The sequence below is a fragment of the Pogona vitticeps genome, chromosome 1 (assembly GCF_051106095.1).
Source record: "Pogona vitticeps strain Pit_001003342236 chromosome 1, PviZW2.1, whole genome shotgun sequence".
Taxonomy (NCBI): domain Eukaryota; kingdom Metazoa; phylum Chordata; class Lepidosauria; order Squamata; family Agamidae; genus Pogona; species Pogona vitticeps.
Window position 1 is genome coordinate 97,681,806 of NC_135783.1, and position 23,822 is coordinate 97,705,627.

The following is a 23,822-nucleotide window of genomic DNA, read 5'->3' on the forward strand; positions in this document are numbered from 1 at the left end:
TTATGGACTGGACAAGGGCTAACAGACTGAAACTGAATCCTGAGAAGACAGATATCATGTTGTTGGGTGGAGAACCTGCTCAGTTAGGGGGTATTTCGCCTGGTCTGGATGGGCCACACACACCCTAAAAGACCAGATCCACAGCTTGGGTGTACTTCTGGACTCGGCCTTTTTCATGGAAAAGCAAATCTTAGTTGTGCCCAGGTCTGCCTTTGTCCATCTTTGGCAGATTGCATAGTTGCAGCTGTATTTAGAAAGGAAAGTCCTAATGATTTTGGTCCATACACGGTAATCTGTAGAAGTGGCTACTTTATGTGGGGCTGCCTTTGAAGGTGACATGGAAAATTTAGCAGGTGCAAAATGCAATGGCCTGGTTTATATCAGGAGTATGGAGATATGATTACATCTTCACCTGATGGAGCATCTCTCTCTAAGATTGTCCACCCAGACCTGCAGTTAAGGATGACCATCCATAGTAAACTACCACCAGGAACTGAGCCTTCTCAGTGGTGGCTACAACACTATAAAATGCATTTCCCATGGATATACACCAGGCTCCCTCCCTTCTGGCCTTCAAGAAATGGGTAAAAACTGTATTGTTTGAAGAGGCCTTTGGAAACATCCTACCCCTTTTACACCCTCATGGATCCTTGAATTGGATCTTGATCTTGATTTGGCATTGCCTCTAGGTTTATTTTATATTTTGGGTTATTAGTGTTATGGTTTAGATATTATTTATATATTTGTTGACAGGAGTGGGGAGTTGTGTTTATTGATTGCTGTTAGCCACCCAGAGTAGTTCCTGGTCATTAGATAGGTGGGACAAGAAATGAAACAAACAAACAAACAAAAGAGCAGTGTGCTATAGTGTACTATTTAATGTTAAGACCTAGGTCCATAAGAGGTTTCCTTTCTGAAGATCCAGAGATAAATGTCACCTGGCCAGCAACACACAAATTGATACAGATAGGTGGGAAGCTTTGGCATGAGCAATAGTTTTCATTTCAGAGGATCCAGGAATGAGTATCAGCTGGTCAACAGTGCCCACCCTATCACCTTGTCAACAGTGCCCAGCTGGTGCAGTGTAAATTCATGGAAGGGTGGGAGCTGAGCAAGGCATTAAGTGCACCTTTCCCAGTGAAGGGAAAGAAGGAGGGAAATTACCCTGATACTTCCCTGCACACTGAAGGCCAAGCAATAGTTGATGGCACTGAGTAGCACCTGTTTCCCACCACCTCCAATCCCAGGTCACCGCCCTTCATTTCCCCCGTTTTCATGGTCTTCCCACTGATTTGGAACCATACAAATACTGTCAAAATTTGGGAATAAATCAAAGCAGGCCACTTCCAAATTGACTCAAAGTGAATTGGTGCCAATTTTTAAGGCAAATTATTCACTTTAAATTAAATTGGATGGTTTTCACCCACTGGTACCACAGACCGTGAATCTCATATTTTCAATCAAGTGTTTCAGTATTTATATTACTGTTGCATACACAATTTCACCATAAATCCATCTATAAAGGAAGTGTTCCCCCCACCTTAAATTAACTTGGACACATCCAAGAATTGGCTGCAGCTCCCTGGTTCCTTTTCTTTGTATATTTTGAAAAATGATATACTTTATACTTTGCACGTTTACTGAGGAAATACGAATCAGCCATTGAAACTGTGATGGTTGCATAAATATGACACAGAATGAAACTATTCCAAAGCAGGTTATATCAGCTGTTGATGATGAAACACAATAAACAGTTCCTACATGCTCTCCAGTTCTGCTACTCAATGTACAAGCACTTAAGCAAAAACACTCAGAAGACCACACACCAAGTATTGGAAAGACTTGCTGCTCTTAATCTTTGTAGTACGTTTTCACAGCTGAAGCCTCTGTGTGTGGAGACCCAAACATTTGTACATGCTTGTCCATGCAGTACAAATTACTCCTCTTTTTGGTGACTTTTTGACATCTACAAATAACTGCTTTCTGGAATTTACACACTGTGTTGACTCATTTATTCCAGAGAATAAAGACAAGTGAAACATCGATTGTGCAGTGCAGCATCAAGGCTCATTGTACTGGTTCCCTGATATCTACTGTATGCTCTATGGATATCTGATGTTAAAAAGCAGCACAACAACAATTGTTCTTCGAAGTTTAGTTTCTGTAATCCCTGCAATGAAGCTGCAAACTATTAGCACCTTATTCTTTGATTAAAGATGCTAATATAATGATCTAAATAAGCCACAAAACCTTATAGCCTGAAACAGGGAAGCTCGAGCAGTAGTCCATGGCTGCAATTCCATTAAGCAAATGGCATCTGCCAGAGGCCTTCCAAGGCACTACGGAGAATGCCAGATGGTGTATCTCTCCCCATCCCATTTTACTTGGCTCATCACCGATGTTTTTTTGCCATCCATACGACATAAACATTATTTCAGTTCTAACAATGAGAAGATTCAATACTTCTCATGTTTTCTTTCCTCTCCTGAGGTATGATTTATTGTTTTGCTTTGGGTTATTCCAAGGTTGAAGTTGTGTTAAAATTAATATTTTATAATGTGTTAAAATTTAAATTTTTGTGGCCAAGTTTTTGTTGTTGTAAATCATACTAGAGTAAGCCCACTGATTAATGGAGATTTGGTGAGTCAATTCTTCCATAAGATCCATTGATTCAAATAGGGCTACTCTAACTGCAACTTTGTGTAGTAAGTTGTAGTTACAGTAAGACCATTTGAATCAACAGAACTTGAGGAGCTGAGTCACCAAATCACCACTGATTCAATTGGCCGACTCTAGTGTGAATAATTTTGCTAAGCAACAAAATTTTGGTGATCTGTTAATTTTTCCCCTTTTTTATCAAATGAGAGAAAAAGCACAAATTAATCTAATACTTTAAAACTAACATTTAAAAATTAATTTAAATATTTTTTTCTTCTCATTATATAGTTACTGTAAATCAACACTCCTCCCCAGAGAAGGAAGCTCACACACACCTCTCTGTGAGGATTATGTATCAATGATTTTCAGCCTTGGCTCTTCACATGCTTTTCGACTCTTGCTTCTAGAAGCATGGCTGAGCACAGCCAATGGGAAAGGTTTGGGATAATTTTAGTCCCAAAACATCCGGAGCCCCAAAACTGGGAATCATTCATTCATTCATCCATTCATTTAATTTATATGCCATCCACATTACCCAAGGGTCTCTGGGCAGCTTACAACAATTTACATAGAACGAATGACTGTTTGGACGTGGTGGCGCTGTGGGTTAAACCGCAGAAGCCTCTGTGCTTCAAGGTCAGAAGACCTGCAGTCGTAAGATCGAATCCACATGATGGCGTGAGCTCCCGTCACTTGTCCCAGCTCCTGCCAACCTAGCGGTTCGAAAGCATGCAAAAATGCGAGTAGATAAATAGGTACCACCACGGTGAGAAGTTAAACGGCGTTCCGTGCCTAGTCGTGCTGGCCATGTGACCACAGAGGATTGTCTTCGGACAAACGCTAGCTCTATGGGTTGGAAATGGAGATGAGCACCGCCCCCTAGAGTCGGACATGACTGGACAAATTGTCAAGGGCAACCTTTATCTTTTAATGACTTTGACTATTTTTAAATCAACCACTTTATCAAAACACTAGGAAAACTGCCTAAAAATAAAGTCTTAACAAAAAGCTGCTCAACTCCCCTCAGTTTTATTTTCCCACAAATGATAGAAGTTGCAGAGACCAATTCCTATCACATCCACAACTATCACAGGACATTCACACAACTGATAAGTACTGGCTTCTAGTTTCCCATGACTAATTTAGTTTGAGAAACTCTTTTAAAGCTTCAGAGCAAAACCATCAAGTGGAGGAGTAAGGATTATATTATGAAAATGAATCAGGACAAAGCTCAGTCACAATAATATTAAATGCTCATGTAACCCCCTCACCCAAAATACAACACAGCTTAAAAGCAGATTAAAAGTTTTCCCAAGAGAACACACACACACTGATCCAAATACTATGTGACTGTCATGTGAATTTAACCCAAATTCAAAAACACTAATCCAAGGCATGGATCCTCATAGATCTGCATGATGTTTATATAGCATCGTCTCCAAAACATTCTCCAGTCTGTAGGAAGAGATGGGAGTGGTTTGGGGATGACTCTACATAAAAATCATCTAGGACCATGAGGATCCTTTTTCTTTTTTCTTTTTGGCCCCAGTACAAAGACAGCTCTTTGCGTCTCACTCAGGTTATGCATCTCACCCACCTCTTGCCTCCAACCCTGCACCTCAGGCTTTCCCAACTGCCTACCTCAAGATCAGACTGCAGCTCAACACAGCCACATGTGCGCGTGTGCACACACGCACGCACGCACGCACGCACGCACGCACGCACGCACACACCCCTCTGGTGGAAAAGGAGAGAGACCTAGTGAGTGATGGGAGTGACAAAAATATATATCTCCAGACACAATTTACAATGACAGAGGCATACTAAAGATCCATACTAAATCAATTTTTACAAGAGAATTAAATTAAATAACCCTGGAGAGTAAATTACCTCACTTTTGAACCAAAAAACATGCTTCGGGGGGGGGGGGGAATCTGAGCCTCCACGTATGCTACGTAGCCTCCTGCCAGGATTGATGCACTGAAGATGACGACAGAACCCAGTGCCACACAGAGCCCAGTGAATCACCTGGCCAGGTTATGGGGGAGGGAATTGGTCCCCCCACGGCACCTGTGGTGCTGCAGGTCATATCCATATCCCCAAGATACGAATAAGAAGTGCCCATCTCTAATTAATGCCACTGACCGGGAGGGGGGGGCTCGTTGTGTTTTCTCTCTAAAGTCTGTTTTTAAAAAAAGCTTGGGAGTCTGTTTTTTAAAGGACCGATGATAAAGAGAAACATCTTCCTAACAGATGGTTAAGCAGGAAGTAATCAGATAGGTGTGGCAAACAGGAAGTGAATGTACTGGAGAACAAAATAGTGTAGATTGTCTCCCTACGTGAGCTAGAGAAAGATTAAAGTTGGCAAGAGAGACAGAGCTACACCTCATAATTAAAATAGCATATCAAATGGATCCTAGCTTTGTAGCTTGTGAAGCAGGCTTAGGTTCACCTATGGTCCTTGAGTCATTATAACAAGTCCAGAGTGTGTACTGTTTCATCAGGAGGAAAAAGAAGAGAGAATGCAAGAAAGAGTTAGATGGAAAAGAAACGAGTCTGAACAATTCACAGGGTGAAACAATCAGGTTTATTTGCAGCTCTCGTAAACAAAAATAAATAAAAACCTTTCACCAAAATTCAGACAAACATAGTTCTACTTGTTCTTTTTTTGTTGCTTCCTCTATTGGGATACTGCATTTTCCAAGCATTCATTGTCTCTTCAGAGGGAACCCAATCCCCAAGCTCTGTTTTTAACATTTTGAAGATGTTCAGTAATCCCTACGGTACAATCCTGTACTGAACAGGAATATATTTTTGGCCAATTGTAATAATTATGTGAAAAGACTATTAGAATTTTAATCCTCTAGCATTTATTGTGAATTTGTTGCTTATTTTTGTCAGAAGATCAGCAGTTTGAACCTACACGATGGAGTGAGTTCCCATCACTAGTCCCAGCTCCTGCCAACCTAGCAGTTCGAAAGCATGCAAAAATGCGAGTAGATAAATAGGTACCACCTCGGTAGGAAGGCAATGGCATTCTGTGTCTAGTCGTGCTGGCCACGTGACCATGGAAACTGTCTTCGGAAAACACTGGCTCTACGGCTTGGAAATGGGAATGAGTACCACCCCCTAGAGTCAGACACAACTGGACAAATTGTCAAGAGGAACCTTTACCTTTACCTTAAAATAAAAATAATAAAACTACAGCTCATCTTCTTTAGTTAGTTAGGCATCCTTCAGTCTCGAAAGACTATGGTAGCGTGCTCTGTATGGAGGACTTGGAACAGCATCTAGTGTGGCTGAGGAGGCCAATTCGAGAGTGACAATCCCTTCCACACTGAAGACAAATCCAATCTGTCCCCTGTCCAGCTCCCTGGTTTTGCTGCTTTAGTGACTTCCTCTTTGCCTCGGCCTGCTGGGCAAGGGTCGCTTCAAATTGGGAGAGCCCGCGATGCAGTGCCTGTCTCCAGGCTGAACGCTCAGATGTCAGGGTTTCCCATCTGTTGAGGTCTATTCCTAAGGCCTTCAGATCTCGCTTGCAGACGTCCTTGTATCACAGCTGTGGTCTCCCTCTGGGGCGATTTCCCTGCACTAATTCTCCATACAGGAGGTCCTTTGGAATCCGACCATCAGCCATTCTCACGACGTGCCCAAGCCAACGTAGACGTCGCTGTTTCAGTAATGTATTCATGCTGAAAATTCCAGCTCGTTCTAGGACTACTCTGTTTGGAACTTTGTCCTGCCAGGCGATGCCAAAAATCCGTCGGAGGCAACGCATATGGAACGTGTTCAGCTTCATCTCCTGCCGTGCACAAAGGGTCCAGGACTCGCTGCAGTACAGGAGTGTGCTTAGGACACAGGCTCTATAGACTTGGATCTTTGTATGTGTCGTCAGCTTCTTATTGAGCCATACTCTCTTTGTGAGTCTAGAGAACATGGTGGCTGCTTTGCCAATGCGTTTATCCAGCTCGACATCCAGAGAGAGGGTGTCAGAGATGGTTGAGCCAAGGTACACAAAGTCATGAACAACCTCCAATTCTTGTGTAGAGATGGTAATGGAAGGAGGTGAGTCCACCCCCTGGCCCATGACTTGTGTTTTCTTCAGGCTGATTGTTAGTCCAAAGTCTTGGCAGGCCTTGCTGAAACGATTCATGAGTTGTTGGAGGTCTTCAGCAGAGTGGGCAACGATGGCTGCATCATCTGCGAAGAGGAAGTCCCGCATGCATTTCAGTTGGACTTTGGTCTTCGCTCTCAATCTAGAGAGATTAAAGAGCTTTCCGTCTGATCTAGTCCGGAGATAGACACCCTCGGTTGCAGTTCCAAAGGCATGCTTCAGCATGACAGCAAAAAAGATCCCAAAAAGTGTTGGTGCGAGGACACAGCCCTGTTTCACTCCGCTTCGGATGTCAAAGGGGTCTGATGTTGTGCCGTCAAAAACTACAGTGCCTTTCATTCCCTCATGGAAAGATCTGATGATGTTAAGGAGACGAGGTGGACATCCAATCTTGGGAAGTATTTTAAAAAGGCCATCCCTGCTAACCAGATCAAATGCTTTTGTAAGGTCTATGAAGGCCACTAAGAGTGGCTGTTGTTGTTCCCTGCATTTCTCCTGCAGCTGTCGGAGGGAGAATACCATGTCAGTGGTGGATCTATTAGCTCGAAATCCGCACTGTGATTCTGGATACACTCTGTCTGCAAGCACCTGGAGCCTCTTCAGAACAACACGGGCAAGCAGCTTCCCTACAACGCTAAGAAGAGAGATGCCACGGTAGTTATTGCAGTCACCCCTGTCTCCTTTGTTCTTGTACAATGTGACAATGTTTGCATCCTTCATGTCCTGTGGTACTCCACCTTCCCTCCAGCAGAGACAAAAGACTTCATACAGTTCGGTGGTGATGATCTCCTTACAGCATTTCAGCACTTCAGCAGGGATGTTATCCTTTCCAGGTGCCTTGCCGGAGGCGAGGGAGTCCAAGGCCGCTTTTATTTCTGCTAGGGTTGGTTCGCTGTCCAGCTCTTCCAAGACAGGTAGGCACTCAATGTTATTTAATGCTTCTTCGGTTACTACATTCTCTCTGGAATATAGCTCAGAGTAGTGCTGTACCCAGCGTTCCATCTGCTGTGCTCGGTCCTGGATGAGCACACCTGTAGCAGACTTCAAGGGAGCAGATTTCTTCTGTATTGGACCTAAGGCCTTAATCCAACAAGGTATATTTCATACCTTTATTTTGCTGGTAAATATATTTGCTGGCAAGAAAAGCTGAACAATATTAAAGCCCATTTATTTCTATGGAATTTGTTTTGACATTGCGTGCATGTGTAGCTGACGGCTATGCATGTTTGCTTAGATGAGCAGCCACTTTGTTAATTGGGTCTTATTCCCAGATACAGTCATACAAAACCAGAATCTTAGAACTGCAATCCCAGAGGAAGCTTATTGATGAAGTTCAGAATCCATTACATAGCCAGGAATATTTGTTCACAGTTTTGTTATTTCATTTTTTCTACATCCCCTGTTTCTTTCCTACTTTACCACACATTGACCAAAATCCTACTGCTTAATACAGTAAACTGCACTAGAGTGTTCTTGTCGTTGTTTAGTCGTTAAGATGTGTCTGACTCTTCGTGTCCCCATGGACCAAAGCACGCCAGGCCCTCCTGTCTTCCACTGCCTCCCGGAGTTGGGTCAAATTAATGTCGGTAGCTTCAATGACACTGTCCAGCCATCTCGTCCTCTGTCATCCCCTTCTCCTCTTGCCTTCACACTTTCCCCACATCAGGGTCTTTCCCAGGGAGTCTTCTTTTCTCATGAGATGGCCAATGTATTGGAGCCTCACCTTCAAGATCTGTCCTTCCAGTGAGCGTTCAGGGTTGGTTTCCTTCAGAATGGATAGGTTTGTTCTCCTTGCAGTCCAGGGGACTCTCAAGAGTCTTCTCCAGCACCACAATTCAAAAGCATCAATTCTTCAGTGGTCAGCCTTCTTTATGGTCTTGGTGATGTCTCTGCTTTTTAAGATGCTGTCTAGGTTTGGCATCACTTTCCTCCCATGAAGCAGGCATCTTTTAATTTCGTGGCTGCTGTCACCATTTGCAGAGATCATGGAGCCCAAGAAAGTAAAAGTCTGTCACCGCCTCCATATCTTCCCCTTCAATTGGCCAGGAGGTGAAGGCAAGAGGAGAAGGGGATGACAGAGGATGAGATGACTGGAAAGAGAAGAGTGCAAAAATGGTCTGAAGCTAAACATTAAAAAAAACTTATATCATGGCCACTGGCCCCATCACCTCCTGGCAAAGGAGGAAGAAGGATTTCATTAATTCATTTAAATCTTATATTCAAAACCTAGAAACTCCAAACCAGTTAGTCTTAAAGCTGCTACAAGACTTATGGCTCTCTTGTGCTGGAGCAGCCACTGCCTAGATTACCTTCTCCACAATTAGCTATATACCTGTATATTTTGAGCTCGTCTTCATACCAGCAATGAGAGTATGTACTATCCTCTTACCAATCCTTTAAACAGATGTTTTTGACTGCATGAACAGTCAAAAACACAACTTCTACTAAAATGTCAGTTAATTTCTATGCAAATTACTTGGCACTCATAGGTATTCAACTTCTCCACCCTGTATTTTCTACCTTTTCAGTACATATCTGTTAGAAGATGCTGGTGGACTACAATGAAGCTCTGCTAGAAAAACAGAATGTGTCTTTATTTATCCAACGGTAAGCCAGATGGCACTGATTTCCATGTTTGATGAGAAAAGTAGATGGCATATCAAAACAAAGCATTTACATCTATTGAGGTCTGGGAAGTAATGCATTCTGGATACAAATTCCACTATATTTTAAAGATTCGGCTACATTCATTCTGCTTGCTTAGACTTGCTTTATTTTTTCATTATTCGAAAGACAGACCCACACTCCTTTTTTTCTATGTTACCATAGGTTAATGACTCATAAATGTGGTAGACTCCTATCCTGACAAACATTCTATAATGTTGTATTCTCGAAGGCTTTCACAGCTGGGATCTGATAGTTGTTGTGAGTTTTCTGGGCTGTTTGGCCTTTGTGAGAGGAGTCAGAACAAGCTGGACATGAAATTCTATTTCAAAACACAGAAGTACTGGACAACACCAGCAATCATTATGTTAGACTGCACAAGGGAGCCACTGAAATCCACAAACACCAGCAGAGCTTCAACAAAAAAGAAGACAGTTTGAAACTCAACAAAGCCTGGCTCCCAGCACTGAAAAATACAGCCTGCAAAAGATCAGTGAACTCTACCCAGCCGCAAGGACCGGTGATCACTGCACACAAAAGACCAGCTAACGACATCCATCAATCACAGTGACAGATCATCTCTCCCCCTTATCACAACAATACACCCACAACAAAAAACATGCTGATCACCATAATCACCCAATCTCCTGAAAAGGGCAAAAGTTGATCCCACAACTATAAATACTCAACTATCCAACAAACTGAACTAGAGCAGTGGTTCTTAATGTGGGCAATAATGCCCCCCAGGGGGCGATTTCATTTTTCAGGGGGGCGGTACAACAAAAAGGGGCGGTGTGGGGGCAAAAGAACAGAAGGGGGCAGTAGGGGGGTGCTGGAGTGAGCCAAACCTGTGAAGATGACTGCAGCTGCAGTGCTGGCAGTAGATCCAGTGCTGCTGCTGCCGCCAGATGATCCAGCTCTTTCTACCTGCCACGTCTCGCCTTTCTCCTTTAGGGGAGAACTGAGTATGGATTGGGTGCTGCCTTGCACCCGGGTGGGGAGGGAGACAAGGTAGGTAGGTAGGTAGGTAGGTAGGTAGGTAGGTAGGTACTGTAGGTAGGTAGGTAGGTAGGTAGGTAGGTAGGTAGGTAGGTAGGTAGGTAGGTAGGTAGGTAGGTAGGTAGGTAGGTAGGTAGGTAGGTAGGTAGGTAAGATATCATCACCTCAGGGAGGGGGGCGATGATAACTTCCTCAATGACTCAAGGGGGCGTTTCTTTCAAAAAGGTTAAGAACCATTGAACTAGAGCACAGACAGAGTTCTGATTCCTGTCCTCTGCAGATGCCAGCCACAGAGACTGGCGAAACGTTAGGAAGAAAAACCTTAAGAACACGGCCAACAGCCTGGAAAATTCACAACAACCATTCCATAATGTTCATAGTAACTGTGCAAGTGCCTTGGGTTGCCCTTCATCCAAATTTCTTCAGTGTCAGTCAGTTTAACATTTTCAGTATTTGGGTTGGAAAAACAAATATTTGACATATCCAAAAATACTCCTGGGAAAAGTAAATCCATATCCACAGATACCATTTCAGATTTCAGTGGACTGGCAAGGAAATGTTCAGTAATGTCTAAATGCCTGCAATTGCATATATTTATAATTTAAGAAAAATAAAGACAACAAGGGTTTAAGAGGACTTCTCAATATCTCATAATGACAGAGAAAAATTTAGAAGCATGGAATATTTATCTCTTTGGGTGGTGATGATAGTAACATATTCAGGCTCCCTAAATGACATATCTTATCTTATCTCTCTCTGTGTGTGTCTTTTTTTTAAAGGGACAACTGTCACAAATAATGACATTAAGAGTCTGATCCCATTCAATTCCTGTCTGGAGGTCTGAACAGTGCCCTTGCTCCAAGCCAGAAATAAAGAATATAATGGTGCTGCACCTATACCATATGAGGCTGAAAGGCCACCTCCAACAGTGCAGTTCTACACATCTACTATACTCAGAAATGAACTCCAATGAGTTTGGTGGCACTTATTTCTACATAAAAGGCATACTCCTGAATGCAGCAAACTTGAGTCTGAAATTTCACCAACCAGAGGAGGAGACTGTCTGCCTCAAAAATACATACTTCTGTTTTCATGCCTTTTCATTTGTGATATGGTGAAGAGTATAGTCAAAAATTTATGTCCTTCCTCACAGCCTGAGTTTGTAGGGAAAAGAGTAGCACTTTTACATATGGATGAGGGTATCTGGAAAAGCTCATACAGAGTATCATCAGTCAATGTTCAAGTTTTATTTATTCGTACCTGTATGGAACTAAAGCTACTCTCTCACAAAGGCTGTCCAAAATTTCATAACTGCTGTTACTTGGCAATGGACATAGTGCCACCAAGCAAAGCTACTGTTAAAATCAGTGATTCATCAATTCCTGACTTTGGCTCATTGTGTGGTCCTTCCTACATCCAATGTAACTCGCCTCTCATTTCAATAACCAGACTCTACCAAGAGTAGAAAAACAGCAATACCATGTTTTATCAGTCTGTAAAGAAGTAGCTGCTTTAGTCTGTTTTGGTGTATGTAACAAAAATTAATGAACAGAAGAGTCTTGTGGTAGCTTCGCGAATAACTGAATTATTTTACTGACAGCTTTCATGGTTTATCAGATCAACCTAAGGACACCTATTTAATAAACACCAGCACACTCCCTCAAACCCTTGTGCCAAAAGTCTCTCCATTAAAAACAAAACAAAACCTTACCAACAGATTATAACAATCAGCAGTCAATTGTTATATATTTCTCATAGTTCATCAATTCATTGTCTGTCTTATTACATCCACATGCATGCACACGTGCACACACATTACAAAATACTTGACATTTAGTGCTTGATTGCCTCTGTTTGTCAGCCTGTTGAAGCATGTAACATGACAATAAAAAAAACTGTTGCAAGCCCAATAAGCAGTATTGTTAGGCGTCAAAAGCAAATATATCAAAGAAAGTTGACACAACATACAAACAGCAACAGCTGTGCCACACACAGAGTATAATTAAAATGAAATCCTTATGCATTACTGTGCTCAGACTGCTTACAATTAGATCCTGCACATTTTTTGCTCAAAAATAATAAGTCTACTGAGTTCAATGGGACACACTTGGTGATAAGAGAGAATAAGACTGGAGCCAAACGTCATATGATGAAGTACAAAAAAACTTAGTAGAGAAGATCAGTAGCAGTAAGAGCTCAAGAGCTGATTCCACCACAGAACCAAAGGAATCAATAATGAGATTTAGAAGCAAGGGAGAGTATAATGTGCTCAGATATGTATGGACTACATGCAAGATTTTTAAAAATACCACAAGAATGACCATCTTCTCTTACAAAGCAACTTGAATGAGATGTTAAGTACCCTGCAGGGTTTTTTTCTTTTTCATAATTACATATGCTTAGAGATGTAGTAGAGGAATTTAAGTAACTAACTGGCCACTAGAGAGCCTCCCCACTGCCTTCCGATATTTTAACAGGCATTGATGATGGTTCCAAGTCTCTCTCTGCAAACTTAAGGGGAAGCCTGCTGGATCAAACCAAGCTCCACATAGTCCAACATTTTATTTTCAAGAGCAGCTAACTACATGCACTATGGAAAATGGAAAATTGGGGAATGAAGATGAGCGCCTACTCCTTTTAACTTGTCAACTGTGAAATGGGCCCACAATACTCTAAGAGATAGTTCTCAGAGCAGTTTCTTTATATAAGAAATCTCTTCAAATCAGAATTAGACAATTATTATTATCACTACTTTATAACTTGCAAGAATGGTAACAGAAATGTCATTCATGAAACAATGGTACCTATATCCTAATTGGATACCCGATGTAGTACAGTAGATAGTGATGGACAGGACTCAGGAGACCTGGGTTCAAATCCCAAATTCAGTCATGGAAACTCACTGGGGGTGTGTAACAGGAAAAGCCATTCCTTAAATATCTCACCTTGAAAACCCCATTAGGATCAGTATAAGTCAATTCCAACCCAGAGACACATAATAACATCAACATACACTAATCAGAGGTACTGCTCCACAACAAAAACCTGTTTTATTTTAGCTATACAATCACTATCCTTTAGAAGATTACTTTGCATTTTATGACTAGATTAATCATTTCACTTGTCATGAAAGGGTACATTCCAGATATGAATTCAATGTCATTATTACTTTACAGAAGAAAAAAGGCTTGTCTTTGCTTGCCACTTACATGTTTTAAAAATGGGTTTTGTGTAAGATACTAATGAAATATACCTTAGATAACCTAATATATCCTTAATCTCAAATTCTGACACCTGACAATACTAAAATGTACAGTTCTACAGCTGTGTTGTTGAACTAATTGACTGGTTAAACAAATCTATTAAAAATATTCTGATCAACTATAAGTGTAACCGATCAATCTCTGTATTTTCCTGTTTCAATTTTTTTAGTACATGTGCTTTTAAGAACTATAAAGATCAAGTTTCCCTGCATAAGCAGCATTCTGTTTTGTAGGTTAAGTTGGGGGGGGACACCTCTAAGAATATAACTATGACATATTGCCATCACCTAAATATTTCTCCCTGGAAGAACATTTATTTCTAGTATGAAAATTTTATAGTAATCAATCCATCCACTAAGCCTTACATGAGCCTTAGAGTGAGATTTCTTACAGCAGTGCCAGCCATTATAAAGTCTGAAAGTCACCATTCTTATTCATGGCATAATTCCTGCATTTCCATTTACAAAATACACAAAATTAGCTCCCACTTCAGCAAAATTACTTTATATAAAGCTTTTAAATATCTTTCCTGTTCTCAGGATACTAGTTAGTCAATGAGCTAGTGAACATTAAAACTGTTATTAAACTTCAGTGAATCCATGATTGAAATATGTCTTGTTCATGTCCTAAGGCAGTGTTCCCACACTTATGTTAATTGCCTCATAGAATGTTGATTTGCTTTGCTGCACAAGAACATCACTGCACTCTTGTGCAGTGATAATGGAAGTACAGCAATAAACTACTATTGCAAAAATTACTCAAGCAAATACAAACTTGGATAAACTATAAGGTAATTTGTTGTTCATCACTGTCTAATAGGGTTTCTTCATGTTTTGGTCAATAACATTTCTTTACTAAGTTCCAACCCATTGCTGTACTCTATAAAATTAACTTTACCTCCATGCCAAACCAGTATGACCAAGTTTTGCATTGCAGTTTCTCAATATCTGGATGGAAAAGCTCAGGCACAAGCTTTAACACAGCTTGAAATAATACCAAGGTAGATGTTCTGCTTAATTAAAAGCAATAAGAATTCTGTTATTGGCTTTATTAATGATAGGGCCACACAACAAATATACCAGAAATATCTGAATAATTAAACAGGCATTCATTAGCACACAAGAATAATGGTATTGCAAATGAAACTGCCCCCCCCCCCCGTATTCTTTTAATCTGTAATATCAGATAAATCTATTGTGGCTTCAGAGTTGCTGTCCCTTTCACTGAGAGCTCTATGGGGTTGGATGTTGTTTAGAATGTAAAGTATAGCCAGCGTAGACAGAAACGACAGTGGAACCAGTTACCTTGAGAGCTGATGAGTGCTCCAACACTGGAGGCATTCAGGAAAAGATAATCACCTGGCAGATATGCTTTGATTTGTATTCCTGCATTGAGCAGGGGGTTGGACTTGATGGCCTTGTAGGCCCCCTCCAAATCCACTTTTCTATGATTTCATGATTCTATGAAATAACATTACTTATATTAGGATGTGTGCTTTTTTGTTATAGTGGGTTAATGAGGGTTTGTAAGTTTCAATCTTGTGTAAATTGCCCAGTGTAGTGTTTGTACTAATGGTGGACTATATTAATCCAATGAATGAATTTACATCCAAATTTAGCTTTTAAAACTTGTTTTCTTCAAGAAAGCAGCATCTCTTAAAAAGAAATCTTTTTAAAAAAATAGCTTCTCAGTTGGTTTGCTGCCATTATTGCTGAGTGATGATGTAGTGCTAATTGAAAGTTTCTGACCAGGAGCTTCTTGCCATGGATATCCAGAGTAAATCCATTACTATTTTCTTTAAGAAATCAGCATTTCTTAGGGAAAAATATCTGAAAATACTGCAGAAATCCTTAATAAATTAGTTTTATTGCTGGATTGTTTATTGTCATTGTTCTGAATGGTGTGTAATGCTAAGTGAATACTGCTAACTAGGAAGCTCTTGCCTCCTAATCTGTGGCCTTTGTACAAAGTAATACTACATAAATTTTGTTTTTAGAGTATTGCAAAAAACAAAAAACAAAAATTGGAACTGCCATGGAAAATAACTCTATGAAGTGAGAGGAGAATATAGAAAATGTACAATGAAAATAATCTATATTGAACCTCCCTCTCACATGGAAGCTTACTAAGATATTCTGCTCAAACTCCTCATTAATGTTTCCCAAGGATGGGTTTCAAAGCAGGGCTTCCCTGGTCAACTTCACCGAAAGTTTGGATTTTGAATATGTAGGAAAAATAAGCATGCAAAAGTCCAGGCAATTTAGAGCTTCAAAGGTTAAAATCATTGTCCTCAATTGGACCTGTAATCTATTTGACAGCTCCCAACAGAGACAAAATAGAATATATATTATATGGCCTCTGAGATTATGGCTATGGTCAAAACAAGATTGGCACAAGTGGTTTCTACCCAATCGCCACATCCAAATCCTAAAAGCCAAAATGTCCATCTAAATGCATATGATCAGCAATGCAACCTCTGTACCTGAATATTGTAACAAAGTAATGTTCAGGAGCACAACACGGTATTTTATTTATTTATTTATTTATTGCATTTATATGCCGCCCATCTAGACATAGTCTACTACCTACTACAGGTATGAGTCTGATATTTCACAGTTACCTTATTCAATACAGGATATCTCAATGTCTCCAGGTAACATAGACTTGGAAATTAACATTTCTCATTCACATACATTCAGCACCAGTTGTTTCTCCCTTCTAGTGAATAGCAGAGTCTACCAGACCTTAACATTACAAACTAGCTGCTCATGGATATCTACTGCACAATAGTAACCCAGATCATGCTGCCTGTGGTGCCTTACTTTGAGGACCTCTAAGAAATGGCATTTCAGGAAAAGCTCCTGCTCTGAAAAACTGTGCAAGGTAGCAGTGAATCTCCAGAGCAACAAGGACCTGCAGGGCTCTTTCAAGGCAGGGGGAGCAGCAACACTATAGTCAATCTACTTCTTGAAGCTGCTTCAATCAATAGAGCTCATAACCGTTCCTTCTGGGTGTCAGCAAGGTATTGCCAGACAGTTAGGAATAACATATCATAAATCACTATAAGATCTCATCTACATATATTTTAAGCCTTTAGGGAAATGTGGAACAGCAGCAGCACTTTCTGAAATCATCTATACAAAGTAACAAAGGACACTCTGCAGAGAAATGTCCCAATCCCATCCTTTCTGTTTCTACAAGGAAACTTTTAAGGTCCAGCATACCACAGACTGCAGAGATGGTCAGGAAAACTGACAAGCTCCCATTAACTCTGTGTATTTCCTGAAAACATCAACCAAATCCACTAAAATAGTTTCAGTTCCATAGGCTGGCCTAGCTTGAATCAGGCCGAAGTCTACATCAACCTTTGGGACCATCTGTTCAATTATTCCCAAGTATCAATGTTGAAATAGCTACAGTTGTCAAATGTGTTGTTCCATGTTAACATTTATTTATTACTGGAACTGCCAAATAACACCTTGTTTCAACTTGGTATATTTCAACTTCAGAAATCACATATCCTTTTATTAAGGATGCATTCATCTTCAACAGTAGTGGGATTAATAGACCCTTGGTTAAGAATGCTGGTGTGCAATAGCAGTTGGGTGAATGGGGAAACAGCAACCATCTAAATTTGATCTTGAATGAGAACACTAACCTGTCTAGGATCACAAGAGATCTGGTTATGTAACAAAAAACATATCAGGAATAAAAACCTAAAAAAAAACACTTCTGTGACTGGCCTGTACTTGATTACAGACACTGAATTGAATAGAATTATCCATTCAGCTATATCCGATCGATTGTTAGTGATTTCATAACCCAGCTCTCTCCATGCTTTCTGATCTTGTACAGCTTCTTTCATCTGCTTTATATTTTGAGCAATGTCTGTTTTGATTACATCCAACCAACACGTTCTTTGGCACCCTTGTCATTTTTTTACCACTGACCATTCCAAGCATAATGTCTTTCTTCAATGATGTTGATTGCATGGCATGGCCAAAATAACTACGTTTAAGTTTTATTTTGCCTTCCAGTGACATGTCCAGTCTTATGAGCTTCAGCACTTCTTCATTCATTGTCCTTGCAGTCCATGGAATGCGCAAGAGCCTCCTCCAACATCATAGCTCAAAAGAATCAGTTTTCCTTCTCTTCATCTTCTTCATTGTCCAACTTTCACTTCCATGCACAGTTATGGGGAACATGATGGTTCAAACCAATCTGCACTTGGTCGTCATGCTGACATCCTTGCTTTCCATATTTGATTCAAACTCATCATTTAAGACAGACACCAGTCTTAAACAATTACTGACACTCAGCATGCTACACAAAATGGATATAAGAGCAAGATCCTGCTACAAACTTAAATACCAAAGAGGTCCCCCTATATACCATAGTACTGTCATTCCAAGAAATCAACTATGTCACATACAACATTAGGAATGTGTTTACAGTACTTGTTCATCTGCTGATGTGATCTATATTATCATTTGCTAGCTGTGCTCCTCAGCATTAGGTAGGGTCATCTTTACACAAGAGGATAAATGGTCAGAAATCTGACAACACACAAAAGCCAGATTCAGAACTCTTCCACTACCTAGGCTACTCTGTTACTCACCTGTTGTAGAGAAAAAGAATTACAAGGAACAACTGCAGAGGAAGATGACTGTGGTAAATTTCATGCATAAATGCCAGAGTGTTGCAAAGTGCTTAAAAGACCAAGGATTCTTGGCTCATTATATGCATTAATAAACAGTTATTCCTTTTATCTAGTAAACAAAGTTATTGATTTTGCCCACAGAATCAGAAGTTGAGTTGGAAACAGAAAAGCCCTTGCCTCTACATTTTTTCTACCTCAAAGACAGCCTATGTCAGACGGTTAACCATTCTAGCTATGTCAATATGTTTATGCCATTTACACTCTCACAGCTCATTACTGGTGTTATAAACAAATAAACAGATAAACAAACAAACATCGGTTTGACTGCACTCCTATGTGTATTTAATATGTCACTGGGAGCAAGCCTCACTGAACTCACTCAGGCTTCCTTTACAATATTTAGGATGAAATTTTTAAAATGTTTTTTCTCCAAGACAGTAGAGTCATTTCTTGTTGTTGTTTGTGCTGTCAGGTCACCTCTTATTTATGGTGACCCTAACAGAGTTTTAGAGGCATATGAGAAGTTCAAGGAGTACTTTACCACTTCTGTCCCCGAGAGCTTCCATGGTCAAGGAGGCACTTGAACTGAGTACTCCCGAGTCGCAGTTCAACATCCCGTCCATTATATTACATAACCTCACACTGTCTTCCATGAGTCTTACCAAACAACAACCTTCCAGTCGTAGAACAGAAGGAAAACTGCTATTCACAGACTCAACCTGCAGTTCTGTAGATGTAGGATTTCTTTAAAGTTTTACTAGAATCAATGTGATTTACAACTATAACAATATATAAAACTGAACAATGGTTTTTAACCTATAACAGTGACCTAAAGAGCAGTGAAATGAAAACTGCTGAAAATATTTTAGGTGAGTTTAAACTTCTTTTTCACCCAGATAATTTCTCTCTGCATCAACCATAATATAACTGTTAGTTATAACTACTTAGATAACAATTGACAGACATGTAAACAATGTTTTTTTAAAAATTCATCCCTATGACAAGGATTAGCAGCAAGCAATAAACATTCATTCCTGAGAGCATAAGCCTACATTTTTATGCATGTTTTGACTGACAAGTCAGCTGTAAGGCAGACGGTTGTATTTAGCTATTATTCTGTTAATTTTCACACTTTTGGACTGAAACATGTTTGTTTTCAAGAAGATGTTCCTTAATTTTCAACATACTTCTCGTATTTACATCTGACTATGTTATGCGTACATTTTAACCTTGACTTTTATAAGCATGTCATTAAGTGTGAACTTGTTTCCATTTTGGAGAAAAAGTGTATGTCAAATAGTTTTGGTTTGGAAAAATAAAACAAAGGCAATGATAGCTTATATTTAGATGTCTTCTTCACGAACTGCACGTATTTATTGGAATACAGGCTATAATACTGCTCAAATCCTCTTACCTATTTATGCTAGCATAGCACAAAAGTTAAAACATGTGGAGGAAAATTGGCCTACACTGAGAAATCACAGTAGGCGTTATCAGTTACATACTGAGTTGCATGACATGATGTGCAATTGATAATTTCCCCACTGATTTTCTGGCTTGGAGCAATTTGCCTCCAAAAAGTACATTTTTGGTGTAGCTATGTAAAAGGATTGTGGTCATTAACTAATTGCACCAGACATTGATTGTGGGCCTTTTTAAAATTTCTTTGAAGTTTAACAAATGCATCAGGAATTCCTCCAACCAGAATTCTGGAGGCTTTAGCCAAGAAATCAGGAAATGAAGGTTCCATCAGCCATTTTTTTTCCTGTGAAGAAGACAAACAAATGGGTAGGAGTGCCTAAGCTCTGTGGAATTCTATAAGGCATTAGGAACTTTGGAGTCTCTTTGCCTATTAAGGTCTGTACCAGAGGCCTTTCAAGAAACTATCAGTCCTTAACCCCTTGCAGCTCCCACAAAGCTGAGCCACTCCCACCCATTTCTTCTGTCTTCTTCACAGAACAAAGCGGCTGACGGAGTCATCATTCCCCACCCCGTGAGTAACGGAAAACTCTTGTGAAGACTTTGATTTCTTGGATAAAGCCCCCAGATTTTTGGCCGGGGAAAAATCCTAGTGAATTTGCGGGACTGAAGTCCAAGAAATTCAAAAGCCCTATGCCTACCAGATATCTAAAAATAAGAAACCTTGTTTATTTCTAAATGTACACCTGTATAATTTATCATGTACACAGCTGACATAAAAGTTTCCAAAGCCAGCTTTCTCCTTGTCCAACTGGTTTATTTTAATATGCACTTAATTTTTTTAACCAAGATCTCTAGAGAAGCACTGTACCATATAGTAATTCTGGAAGGCAGATCATGCTTTGCCCCAAATGACCCAGTGAACTTTACGACTAAGAGAGAGAAGCTAGGACAGATCTAGTGTTCACAATCAGCATTCTAGTTCAGCCATCCCCAGTCTAGTCTGCCCTGAATACAGTGGTGCCTCGCTAGACAGTTACCCCGCATGACAGTTTTTTTTGCTAGATTTAGACTTTTTACTATCGCTATAGCAATTCGCAAAACAGTGATTCCTATGGGGGAATTTCGCTGGACAATGTTTGGTCCATGCTTCACAAACCAATTTTTGCTAGACAACGATTTTGACAGCTCCCTCCGTGCTTGTAAAATGGATGTTTTCGGGATTTCCAAAGACCAAATCGTAAGTATAAACTTCAACATTTGAACATTTTACATTTAGCTGAAGATAGGCACACAATACACAAATGGAACAATTGCCCATAATAATGTAGAATAAAGAATTTGTGGAGAAGAATGAGTCTGTTCTGATTAGCATATCTGATGTACAGCTAAATTATTGGGTGAAAGCAGAGAGACAAATATTATCCAGTCAACACCCTGCCATAACTCAAAATCTTCAGCATTCAGTTATTTAGCCCATAGTTACTGTCATCAATCATCTTACAGTTAAAATTTGTGGTGCTGTAGTCATTGGTTAGCATCCTGCTTGGAGTGACAGGGAAATACCTTAACTTTCTCCTGTGGTCTGGCAGGTTCCTTATTGTGTGGTTGTTTTCACATTAGCTGTAAGTTTGTGCATGCAACTGGAAGTTTGTTTTTTGCGGGGGAGCAGGATGCTTAGAAAATTCCCTTCCAGTCCACATTTAAGCAACAAGATGCCAGCCATTATTCCTACATTCAATCTGTCTGCTCAAAGTCCTAATAAATTCAAAGGTAGTTAATTACTATGTAGATATGCATACGATTGTAGCCTGGCATGCCAAAATTTTATTGTTTAGTTTTTCACATGCATATTACATTACATGCTTTCTTGTATGTCACTTGAGGCAACAATATTTTAAAATGGGGCAATGAGCTTTAAATGTAAACAACTACATTTTGTTCTCCCTAGCAAGACCTTTTCCTGAATAGGACATGTTGCTATCAAGCATATCAAACACTAATTAGATTTTGATAATGTATCAAAATATTTGTGACAAAAAGATCATGTGGCTTTTGCCATATATTTTACCCTAACTAGCTAGCAAAGCAAGGACACTAATCAACAGTCAGTTCAGCACCAATGAACAAATGTAATTCATTCAATGTGCAATTAAGGCATTTGGATTTTATGGTCAAAAGATGCAACGATAGCCACTAATTTGCATACTCTTAACAAAGAATTACCTGAAGTTATACAGGAACAGATCAGCTGATTTTTGCAAATTATTATTTATAACAACTGAACAAAACCTTCGTATGTGGCAAAAGCACACCTCGGAGTACCAGATGCTTGATCCAGCTGGCAAGAAGGAGACATAGCTGTCATGTTTGTGATTCTCAGAGGTATATAGATGATGATTTTTGGAAAATGTCTGAAGTGGTTCTTTGCGCAATAGCCTTCCAGAATCCAAGGTCCTCCAAATGTAGGATGATACAGCTCCCATGATCCCCAATAAGAATGGCTATTATAATCAATTCATGGAGGTATTGATCAGTGACAGGTCTGGGAAGTCTCGGATTACCCCTCAAAATCATGGTTCCGGATTTCCTTTTTTTTTTCTTTTTCTTTTTTTACGTTAAGCAAGTGCTATTCATGAGCTTTACCTACTCTTCCCCCAGTGTTTCACCCGCGCTTGGCACTCCCTTCCTTTACATTTGCGCTTCAGAAGTACGGCTGATTATCTAATCGCCCCCTTTTTAATATCAATAACACCGAGAGACAGCAGTCTTTAAACAGAAGGTCCTGACATCTGACGGCCGTGGGGACGGGGCGGAAGGGGGAACTCAACACATAAAGGGAGCGGCTGCCTAGGATCCCGAAGGCGACGCGACGCTTCATCCCAGCCTCCTAGTCTCAAGAGTGGAGAGGTTGTGGGGCGGGGGGGGGGAGAGAGGAGGGAGGTGTGTGTGTCTGTGTTGCGCCTTTAAGGCACAGCAGCGCCCCGCAGCTCTGGCGCGCGTGCCTCCCCATCCCGGCCGCTGCTCTCGCTCCTTTTCTGCCACGAGAAGGCAGCGCCTGCCCCGCCTGGGCTCCGGCAGGGGATAAAGCGACCCGCGCTGCCAGGACGGCCCCGCCGCTGCCCCGGCGCAAAACGGAGAACCGCACGGGATGCAACCTTCAGAGGGGACCCGGGAGGAGAGGCCAGCCGCCCGCGCCTTGGGCTTTCTCGGCGGCGGACCTGCCGGGGAGATGGGGACGAGGGAGTCCCGGGGAGGCGACAGGTGAACGCGTGCGCAGCCCGGGGAAGGGCAGAGGCAGGAGCCGGCGGGAGGCATTACCTGTCGGTGGGAGTGGTGGGCTCTGAGGCGGTGAATTCGGACGAGAAGGAGAGCGAAGGAGACGCCGGCGCGCTGCCCCGGCCGCGGCTTTCCTCCTCCTCCTCCGCCACCGCCGCCGCGGGAGGGTCCTTGCGCTTCTTCTTCAGGCGCCAGTGGCCGAACGCCGAGCGCTTCTTGCCCTCGCCCGGGGGGCTGCCGCGGCTCTGCTCCCGCCGCTGGTGAGGGGACGGCGAAGGGCAAGGGGAAGAGCGCGGCGTGGTCCTGCTCGAGTCCGGCTCGGAGTCTTCCGACTCGCTCTTGCGGTGGAAGAGGCGGCCGAGCCGCCTGAAGCCCCCTTTCTCCATGCTGAGCACCCCGTCCGGTCAAGAAGGCTGAACGGCGGCGAGGCGACGGCTGCCCGCGGTGCTCGCCTTTGGCCAGCGCCTCGCGTGGATGGCCAGAGAACGGGGAGCCTCCTCGCTCGGGCGCTGCTTCCTAGCGCCGCCCCAGCAAGAGGCAGTGAAAGGGCGGGAGAGAGCGCGGGGGGGGGGGTGAGAGGGAACCGACGCGCCCCCTGGAGGCTACCCGCGGAACTCCAGCTTTTGTCAGCGGCTCCACCTCAGCCCTGAGGAAGGCCCTCCCCTCCCACCTCTCCACCTTCGCCTGTTGCGCAAACGTCTAGTCCCAGGCGGTGCCAGAAATCAGTCCACAGGGATTTCCTGGTTGTTTGTTTAAATCTTTCTTT

General features: G+C 41.6%; 1 protein-coding gene across 1 annotated transcript in view; it reads right to left on the bottom strand.

The window, feature by feature from the left end:
* CRYBG1 (crystallin beta-gamma domain containing 1) overlaps positions 1 to 23,488 on the bottom strand; it is a 123,033-nt gene extending 99,545 nt beyond the window's left edge. The window contains exon 1 of the mRNA XM_072998249.2: positions 23,099 to 23,488. Coding sequence (XP_072854350.2) covers positions 23,099 to 23,442 — 344 coding nt within the window. The 5' untranslated portion in view covers positions 23,443 to 23,488. The remainder of the gene's footprint in view (positions 1 to 23,098) is intronic.
* Positions 23,489 to 23,822: the final 334 nt, after the last annotated feature.